Source organism: Penaeus vannamei, chromosome 16 (assembly GCF_042767895.1).
Source record: "Penaeus vannamei isolate JL-2024 chromosome 16, ASM4276789v1, whole genome shotgun sequence".
In the NCBI taxonomy this organism is placed as follows: domain Eukaryota; kingdom Metazoa; phylum Arthropoda; class Malacostraca; order Decapoda; family Penaeidae; genus Penaeus; species Penaeus vannamei.
Genome location: NC_091564.1, coordinates 5581809 through 5591808, shown reverse-complemented (window position 1 = coordinate 5591808; position 10000 = coordinate 5581809). Strand labels below are relative to the sequence as shown.

At 47.4% G+C, this 10000-nt stretch overlaps 1 protein-coding gene across 1 annotated transcript in view; it reads right to left on the bottom strand.

The window, feature by feature from the left end:
* Positions 1–9162: 9162 nt before the first annotated feature.
* Positions 9163–10000, bottom strand: part of LOC138864373 (salivary glue protein Sgs-3-like) — a 3507-nt gene continuing 2669 nt past the window's right edge. The window contains exons 5-7 of the mRNA XM_070130979.1: positions 9989–10000; positions 9651–9715; positions 9163–9283 (exon numbers count right to left, since the gene is read on the bottom strand). The exon at positions 9989–10000 is cut by the window's right edge and continues 217 nt beyond it. Of these exons, the coding sequence (XP_069987080.1) occupies positions 9163–9283; positions 9651–9715; positions 9989–10000 (198 nt within the window). The remainder of the gene's footprint in view (positions 9284–9650; positions 9716–9988) is intronic.

The following is a 10000-nucleotide window of genomic DNA, read 5'->3' as shown; positions in this document are numbered from 1 at the left end:
AGGAGGAAGAGATGGAGGAGAAAGAGGAGGAGGAAGAGATGGAGGTGGAGGAGGAGGAAGAGGTGGAGAAGGAGGAGGAGTTGGAGGTGGAGGAAGAGATGGAGGTGGAGGAAGAGAAGGAGGTGGAGGGAGGTGAAGGTGGAGGTGGAGGAGAAGGAGGAAGAAGAAGGAAGGAGAAAGAGAAGGAGGAAGAGGGAAGAGGATGAAGAAAAAGGGAGGAGGAGGAGGAAAAAGAAGAGGAAAAATAAGAAGGGAGAAGAGAAGAAGAAAAAGGAGAAGGAGGAGAGAGAGAGAGAGAGAACAAAAAAAAGGGGGAATGGAGAAAATGAAGCTTGTCAAAGAGCCTCTTGACTGACTGTGGGTGCCCGAGTGAGTGGTATTATTTGATTAACCCGAAGAAAAAAAATGAATTAATAAAAGGCACCACCAGCAGAGAGTGAGTTATAGTTCAGCGAAATGGAAGAGGGATTGTGTGAAAACAGGCGCGGTGTTGATAGTAATGTCTGCCGGCTGGAGGAAGCATATGCAAAGTCGAGTGGACATTATAAGATTTTATGCAAATTGGGGGTAGAGAAATTCAAAACAAACCGGCTTTTAGATAGTCAATAAAGGAAGGGTTAGGATTGGAGAGGGAGGCGGTTAAAGGGTTTAGTTGTTCTTGTTTTATTTTCTTGTATGTTTTTTTGTTTTTGTTTTTTTCTCTCTCTTTTTTTTCTTTTCCCCTTATCTGTCTCCCCTCCCTCCTCCTCTCCTCCCCCATCTCCCTCTTTTCCATCTGACTCTCCGTCCTTTTCTCCCCTTCTCTTTCTTTCCCGCCTCCTCCTCCATTCTTCTCCTATCTCTTCCTCCTCCGCATCATCCCCCACCTCCCTACCTCTCTTTTCTCTGTCTCCTCTTCCTCTTCACCCTTTTCATCTTCTTGATCGTCCTCTTCCTCCTCCTCCGCACCCTCCTTCTTTCTCCCTTTTTTCACTCCCTCTTCCTCCGCTTCATCTCCCTCTCCCTCCTCCCCCCTCTTCCTCTTTCGCACCCTCTCCCTCCTCCCCCTCTTCCTCCTCCTCCGCACCCTCTTTCTTTCCCCTCCCTTTTCACTTCCTCTTCCTCCGCTTCACTTTCCTCCCCCTCCTCTTCTTTTTTTCCTGCTTTTCCCTCCACCACACCCTCCTCTCCTCCCCTCCACTTTTTTCTCTTCCCGCTCTTCCTCCTCTTTACCTTCTTCCTCTTCCTCTTCTTTTTTTCCTGTTTTTCCCTCCACCACACCCTCCTCTCCTCCCCTCCACTTTTTTCTCTTCCCGCTCTTCCTCCTCTTTACCTTCTTCCTCTTCCTCTTTACCCTCTCCTTCCTCCTCATTATTCCTCCCCCTCCCCCCTCCCGAAAAGGAATCCCCCGCCTATCGCCACAGGAATCAGCGCCGACGATCCCGACGAGTCCATAAATCGGGCACAAATGGCCAGGTTTCGCCGCGGTCTTGACTCATCCCTCGGATCCCTTCGTGCCCTGACCCGGAGAGCGTGACCCGGCGGTGACCGACGGCACTCGGCACCCGACGCGAGAGGGCCTTCCGGGTGGCAGTGTTGTAGTGGAGTGTTTTTATTTTTATGGTTTGATAGGTAAAGTCACGAGTAAATTGCACCTTCCGCCTTGAAAGGGATCTTCAGGTGTTTGTTGGTCACGTCGGGGTAACGACCTTGTTCCGCTCTTCCCGCCGGGTATTCGTCATCGAGGCGGGATGAAGACCTTTTTTTTGTAGTGCTTTTGATTGCGTTTCATTTTTTATCTACTCAATTTTTAAGTGTGATAGTTGTTTTGATTATATGCATTCTATACTTGGCCTTTATTTTTTTTTTAATGATGTTTAAATCCGGAACAATCAAGATGAAATAGAAAACCATACGATGGTTGTTGAGAGCCTCTCAGACCATGCTTAGTATTTTTTTTTTTTTTTTTTTTATTGCATTTCCCAAGCAGACACTACTTCTAATATGCGCAGGTGATGCCCGAGGTCCGCGGACGGGAGGCTGCAGCGGGGCATTGAACTGATATATTAATCTGGGAGACAAAGGCACATTTTTTATCGTCATTTTATTGTGGCAATTGTCTAGATTCGGCTCGCTGTGGAACACCTTGCACAGAAAAGTGTTGTGTTTTGTTATGTTATGCCGTATTATAAATGTAAAACTGTTGTATATAGCTAAAGCCGTGCTATTAGTAAAGATTAATATTGCTTTTAGTCCTTTTTATGTACCTTTTATTTTTGTAGGGAGTTGTGCCCAGGCTCCTTTTTATTATCCGTGATTTCATTTCATTTCATTAAGTGTGGCAAGTACACGGAGAGCTTATCATTGAAACAGGGAATGATAAAAAATCGGGGAAACCCACTGTTAAGAACCCTTGGAGATGGATTTCGGTGTTGTGTTCTATGTATTTTTAATTCTTCAAATTTAATTTCTTTTGGGGTTTTGTTTTTACTGTTTCTTTTAATGTTTTAAATCTTCACCTTTATTTTGTTTACCGGCCGTATACATCCCAGGCCCACCGCGCCCTCCGCTCGGCCGCTCCGACACGAAAAGCCCGTTGACAAGGGCAGCAGTGCGGAGGTGCCGCCCTCGGGGTCACTCCGTCTCCTGCAAGGGAGGTTGCAATGTCCCGTTATGAGGAGGAGAGAAGGGCTAGGTTGGCGGGGATTTCGTCGTTAGGGTCGGTAATGCTTTGAGATGAATGGCTTGGCGGGAAATGTCCAAACCTCTTGAACGGAATGTCTTTTCTGGTAATGCCCAAGGGGTTTGGGTTGGTTCTCTTGGCGGCAATGCACGAACACTTTAAGATAAATATGTTCGTTGTAATGGTCAACCACTTTGAAATGAGTCATTTGGTAACGGACAGTGCCCAACCACTCCGAATGAACCTCATACCGCATAGGAGACGATGCCGTATGCTATGCGACGGGTACCACGTGCCTCTTATAGTAGTAGGTGCGCATGGCCAAGAACGACGGAACTTCGCATGGCAGGAATCGCGAGGCCAAAGGATAAGCCGCAAAGCCTCCCTTTTCAGCCGGCAGAGCGTCCCGTCCCAGAGCCACTCTTCGCCGCCTTCTCCCAACGCGCGTTTCGGCGCAGCGGCCGCCATCACTCCCACTCGATAGCGATCATGACAGATGGTTCAGGAAATGAGGCTCGGCGGGACTCGGGCTCGGGGGGTGCACGATGTCGGTTTCGATTTTCCGCTCGTTAAGGGGATTCTGCTTGTATAACCTTTTTTGGGATTATTGCTGTTCGTTTTTGGCATAGTTGTTACCGGCAGCATCGACAGCCTCGTCATCGTCGACGCCATCTTCATCGTCATCGTCGACGCCGTCTTCATCGTCATCTTTGTCATCATCACCATCATCGTCGTCATTATATCTGTCAATATCTATCATTTTCTCTCTCTCTGTTTCCCTCTCTCTCTTTATTTCTCTCCCTCCCTCTCTTCACCTCCTTTCTCCCTCTCTCCTATTTTTTTGGCTCCGTCCCTCTCGCACCCCCCTTCCCCATCTCCCAGCTTCTAATATTTTCTCTCCCTTTCCTCCCTCATTATGTTGTGGTTGTTGATCTTACGACATAGTAAGGGTTCTCTGCGTCGAAATTAATGATTATCGTATTCGAATACCTCGTGGAAAGTCAATCGACAGATTCCCAGAAAACACCTACATGCGACCACACACACACACAGGGGGGGGGGGGGGGAGAGAGAGAGAGAGAGAGAGAGAGAGAGAGAGAGAGAGAGAGAGAGCGAGAGAGAGAGAGAGAGAGAGAGAGAGAGAGAGAGAGAGAGAGCGAGAAAGAAAGAAAGAGAAAGAAAAAGAAAGTAAGGCAGAGAAAAGACAGAGAGAGAGAGAGGGGGGGTGGGAAGGGCGAAGACTTAGGAAAGCTTATGTGATAGACTCGATAATTGGAAAGACGATATATATAAATGAGAAGATCGTTGGCGGATGTCCCAGTGAGAGTGCTCGGGAGGGAATACCGGGATTAATAAACGGAGAAGAAGAACTGAGAAAGAAGATGGGAGAGAGGGAGAGAGGGAGGGAGGGGAGGGAGGGAGGGAGGGAGGGAGGGGAGGGGAGGGGAGGGAGGGAGGGAGGGAGGGAGGGAGGGAGGGAGGGGGAGGGAGGAGGTAGGGAGGGAGGGAGAGAGAGAGAGAGAGAGAGAGAGAGAGAGGAGAGAGAGAGAGAGAGAGAGAGTGAGAGAAGAGAGAGAGAGAGAGAGAGAGAGAGAGAGAGAGAGAGAGAGAGAGAAAGGAATATTTAAAAAGCTACATTGAGAAAGTGAATTTGAGAGAGAGAATAATCATCCTGATCAGGACATAGAAAACGCGTAGAAAGTACGAAAGGGATGTAGATAGAGATACAGAAAGGCGGGAGACGTACGAATCGAAAAAAAAGAGAAAGAGTAAAGAGGTGAGAGAAAGAAGGAGAATTTTGAGGATTGGGAAGTGAGATACCGGCGAGAGGAGATACGAAAAAATAGTGCAAGGCGTAAAATGTGAAAAATATTCAGAAGAGATAAAAAAGATAGTGATTGAAAATGTATCAGAAATTATAAAATAAGGAAATGAAAGTAATAGAAATAAGATAAGCAAATGAGGGTATACCATAGAGAAAATGACAGGTGCGAGAGGGAAACGAAATAAAGGAGGGAATAGAGGAAATTAGACAAGAAAGATTGATAGTATTTTTTAAAGAAAAAAGGGGTTAGAAAAAAAAGAAAAATAGGGCATTGGTTATACAGAAGGGAGATAGGGTAGAAAACTTGGAATAATTAGAAGGAATTAGAGGAATTAGAAGAAAATTAGTGAAAAGGAGGAAAAGGGGACGGGGAAAGAAAGAAGAAACGAGGGAACAAGATAGAAAGCAAAATATGGGACATGTGGGAAGGAAAAGGAGAGATGAAAGGGAGAGGAAGAAGAATTATTAACAACAGGAAAAGGGGGAGAAAGTAAGAAATAAGAAAACAAGAGGGAACGGGAAGGAAAGAGATGAAGATGAAAAAAGATACAAGAAAGAGGGAAAAAATGTAACAGAAAAAGGAAGAGAAAAAGATAACTTAAGGAAAGACAAGATAAGGATAAGAAGGAACAGAAAGAGAGAGAAAAAGAAGGAGTGGGTGGAGAGCAAAGACAAAAGAAGGAAGGGAGAGGAAAGGAGTACGATGAAAAAAAGGCAAAAAGAAAGACGAAGGAGAGGAGAGGAGAGTGAGAGAGAGAGAAAAGTAGGAGCGGGGAAGAGAGAGAGAGAGAGGAGGAGGGAGGGGGAGGCAGAAAGATATATCAACCCGTGGTTTTGTCACACAGGCGGGAAGATGCTGGCTTCCCAGAACACTCAGCGTAGTCCCAGCTTGTTTAGCGTGAAGCTGAGTCAACCCCTTCCCCTTCCCTCTCCTCCCCTCCTTTCCCCTTTCCCCCTCCTCCTCCCGTCCTTTCCCCTTTCCCCCTCCTCTTCCCGTCATTTCCCCCTCCTCCCCTCCCCTCTTTCCCCTTTCTTCCTCCTCCCCTAATTTCCCCTTGCATCCCCTCTCGCCCTCTTTCCCCCTCCTCCCTCTCCTCCCGTTTTCCCCTCCTCTTCCCTCTCTTTCTCCTTGCATCTCCTCCCCCCTCGTTTCCCTTGCATCCCTTCCCCCCTCTTTCCCCCTCCCTTCCCCCCTCTTCCCCTCCTCCTCCCGTCCTTTCCCTTTCCCCTCTCCTTGTCATTTCGCCCCTCTTCCCCTCCTTTCCCCTTGCATCCCCTCTCCCCTCTTTCCCCCTCCTCCCCTCGTTTCCCCTTGCATCCCCTCTCCCCCTCTCATTCCATCTCCATTTCATTTATTTCCTTTCTCCCTGACTATTATTTCCTGCCTTCCCCAGTCTCTTATTCTCCTCTCCTCCCTCTTCTCTATCTCCTCTACCCTTCCTTCTTATCACCCCTCTTCTTCTCTCCCCTCCCTCTTCTCTACGATTTTATCCTTACCTTTCCTCTTCTTTACCCTCATCTCTTCTCTCTCCTTCTCCCCTTCTTTTCCTTCCCCCTCTTCTTCCTCTCCCTCATCTCCTCTCTCTATCTTTCTCTCGTCTGTTCCCCTCCTCATTTCGCCCACGCCATCCACTTCCACGTTCAACCCTTCCAGTTTTCACTCTCCACCTTCTACCCTTCATCACTTCCACCTTTCCTCTCTCCTCTTCGCTCCTCGTTGAAAACTGCAAATGTTCAAAGATATATCTGTGCGAATGAAAAGGAAAATCTCTCTTTCTTTCTTTCTATTTCTCTCTTCTTTCTTTCTTCTTTCTTTCTCTTCTGTCTCTCTCTCTCTCTCTCTTTCTCTCTCTCTCTCTCTCTATCTCTTTCTCTCTCTCTCTCTCTCTCTCTTTCTTTCTTTCTTTCTCTCGCTCTCTCGCTCTCTCTCTCTCTCCCTCTCTCTCTCTCTCTCTCTCTCTCTCTCTCTCTCTCTCTCTCCATCTCTCTCTCTCTCTCTCCATCTCTCTCTCTCTCTCTCTCTCTCTCTCTCTCTCTCTCTCTCTCTCTCTCTCTCTCTCTCTCTCTCTCTCTCTCTCTCTCTCTCTCTCTCTCTCTCTCTCTCTCTCTCTCTCTCTCTCTCTCTCTCTCTCTCTCTCTCTCTCTCTCTCTCTCTCTCTCTCTCTCTCTCTCTCTCTCTCTCTCTCTCTCTCTCTCTCTCTCTCTCCCTCTCTCTCTCTCTCTCCTCTCTCTCTCTCCCCCTCTCTCTCTCTCTCTCTCTCTCTCCTCTCTCTCTCTCACTCTCTCTCTCTCTCTCTCTCTCTCTCTCTCTCTCTCTCTCTCTCTCTCTCTCTCTCTCTCTCTCTTTCTTTCTTCCCCCTCTCTCTCCCTTTCTTTCTCTCTCTCTCTCTCTCTTTCTTTCTTTCTCTCTCTCTCTCTCTCTCTCTCTCTCTCTCTCTCTCTCTCTCTCTCTCTCTCTCTCTCTCCTCTCTCTCTCTCTCTCTCTCTCTCTCTCTCACCTCACTCTCTCTCTCTCTCTCTCTCTCTCTCTTCTCTCTCTCTCTCTCTCTCTCTCTCTCTCTCTCTCTCTCTCTCTCTCTCTCTCTCTCTCTCTCTCTCTCTCTCTCTCTCTCTCTCTCTCTCTCTCTCTCTCTCTCTCTCTCTCTCTCTCTCTCTCTCTCTCTCTCTCTATCTCTCTCTCTCTCTCTCTCACTCTTTCTCTCTCTCTCACTCTCTCTCTCTCTCTCTCTCTCTCTCTCACTCTCTCTCTCTCTCACCTCTCTCACTCTCTCGCTCTCTCACTCTCTCGCTCTCTCGCTCTCTCCTTCTCCTTCTCTCATTCTTTCTCTCTTTCTTTTTCTCATTCTTTCCCTCATTCTCTTTCTCTCCCTATCTCTCTCTCCCCCTCTTCTCTCTCTCTCTCCCTCCGTCCTTCCCTCACTCTCTCCCTTTCTCTCCTATTTTGCTCTATATCTCTTTCTCCCTCCCAGCTTCCTTGTCTCCCTTTCACCCGCTTCCCACTCCCCCTACCTGTCTCCCTCTTACCCTCTCTCCCTTCTTGGGAAGGTCCTCTAGTGGGTGGGGAGGAAGAGAGGGAGAGGAAAGGGAGAGGGAGACAAGGGGCGGGAGGAAAGAGGAAGAGGCGGTGAGTGGGAGTGAAGAGGAGGGAGAGATGCAAGGTTGGTGAGGGGAGGTGGAGGAGATTCGAGGTGAGAGGAACGAAGGAGGTGAGAGAGTGAGGGGAACAAGGAAAGAGAGAGAGGGGGGGGGGAGAAAAAAAACAGAGAGAGAGAGAAAAAGAGAGAGAAAATAGAAAAGAGAGAGAGAGAGAGAAGAAGAAAGAAGAAAGAAAGAAGAAGAAGAAAGAAAGAGAAGAAGAAAGAGAAAGAAAGAAGAAGAAGAAAGAAAGAAAGAAGAGAGAAGAAAAGAAGAAGAAGAAAAAAAAAAAGAAGATAAAGAGAGAGAAAGAAAAAGAATAAAGAGAGGGAGAGAGAGAAAGAGCGAAGAAAAGAAATAAAGAGATAAGAGAGAGAGAGAGAGCGAGAGAGAAAGAAAAAAAAAGAGATAAAGAGAGAGAGAGAGAGAAACAGAGAAGATGAATTGTCGAAGGAAGAGTACCAGGATGAGAATGCGAAGAACGGAGGAGAGGGAGAAGGCCGCGAGGGGACGAAGGCCACCGAGCGAAGACTAAGTAATAGTAAATGAGATGTAGGAGTTACAGAGGCGTCGGTGGAGGCGATGAAGTAAAAATAAAAACAAAAAAGATTGAAAGAATAAAGGGATGTAATGAATACCAGCATTGGGATAGGAGGAGGAAGAGGAATGGGAGAAAGGAAAGGGAGGCGAGATTGGAAAGGCGGAATGGAGACGTGGGAGAGAAGAAAGGAGGGAGATGAGCTAAGGGAATCAGGCAATTTGAAGTAAGAAGACGGAGTAAAAAAAAAAATTGAAGGAGGAGGAACTCGGAAAGTAGTGAAGAGAAGAAAGAAAAAAAAAGAGAGACGCGAAGAGAACCCAAACGAAGAGGACACCGGCGACGAACAGGGGACGTGGGCGGCGTCGACACAGCATCGCGGGCGTGTGGGCGGAAAGCGATTTGTCTCGGGTATCGCCGGGGTCGTACGGAGGTAAGGGGGGGGGGGGGATGCAATCTGTGTCAACCAACTGGCGTGGGGGGAGGGGGGAAGGGGGTATGGCCGAAACGCAGGAAAGACGATGCCTGGAACGCAATACGGGCGTGCGTTGGCGGCGGCGGGGTCGGGTTTGCAGCGCGATCACCCGCTTATGGTTAGGGGGTGAGGGGGTGGGGGGTAGGGAGGTATGAAATATATATTTAGATCGATAGGTAGGTGGGTGGATGGAGGGAAGGATGGATGGATGGATAGATGAATTGACGGACGGAGGGTTGGATGGATGGATAGATGAATAGATGGACGGAGGGAAGGATGGATAGATGAATAGACGGACGGAGGGATGGATGGATAGATGAATAGATGGACGTTGGGATGGATGGATGGATGGATAGATGAATAGACGGACGGAGGGATGGATGGATAGTTGAATAGATGGATAGCTTGATGGATGGATGGACGGATAGATATATGGATGGGTAGTTATACACACACGCGCGCTCGCAAAGTTATACAGTATATTATATGAAGATAGTAACGATGTCAAGAGTATCCTGAGTAAGAGACTAGGATTTGGTGAGTTCATGTCCATGTGCCTGTGTAAGTGTGGATTTACTTGGGTGTGTAAGTGTGGATTTACTTGGGTGTGTAAGTGTGGATTTACTTGGGTGTGTAAGTGTGGATTTACTTGGGTGTGTAAGTGTGGATTTACTTGGGTGTGTAAGTGTGGGTTTACTTGGGTGTGTAAGTGTGGGTTTACTTGGGTGTGTAAGTGTGGATTTGCTTGGGTGTGTAAGTGTGGATTTACTTGGGTGTGTAAGTGTGGATTTACTTGGGTGTGTAAAGTGTGGGTTACTTGGGTGTGTAAGTGTGGATTTGCTTGGGTGTGTAAGTGTGGATTTACCCAGGTGTATGTAAAGTGGGTTTGCTTGGGTGTGTAAAGTGTGGATTTAGCTTGGGTGTGTGTAAAGTGTGGATTTACTTGGGTGTGTAAGTGTGGATTTACTTGGGTGTGTAAGTATTGGTTTTACTTGGGTGTGTAAGTGTGGGTTACTTGGGTGTGTAGAGGTGTGGTTTTACTTGGGTGTGTAAGTGTGGATTTACTTGGTGTGGATTGTACTTGAGTGTGTAAGTGTGGATTTACTTTGGGTGTGTAAGTGTGGATTTACTTGGGTGTGTAAGTGGATTTACTTGGGTGTGTAAGGAGTGTGGATTTACTTGGGTGTGTAAGTGTGGATTTACTTGGGTGTGTGGTATGGATTTACTTAGGGTGTGTAGAAGTGGATTTACTTGGGTGTGTAAGTGTGGATTTACTTAGGGTGTGTAAGTGTAATGGATTTTACTTGGGTGTGTAAAGTATGGATTTACCAGGGTCTATAAGTGTGGATTTACTTGGGTGTGCTG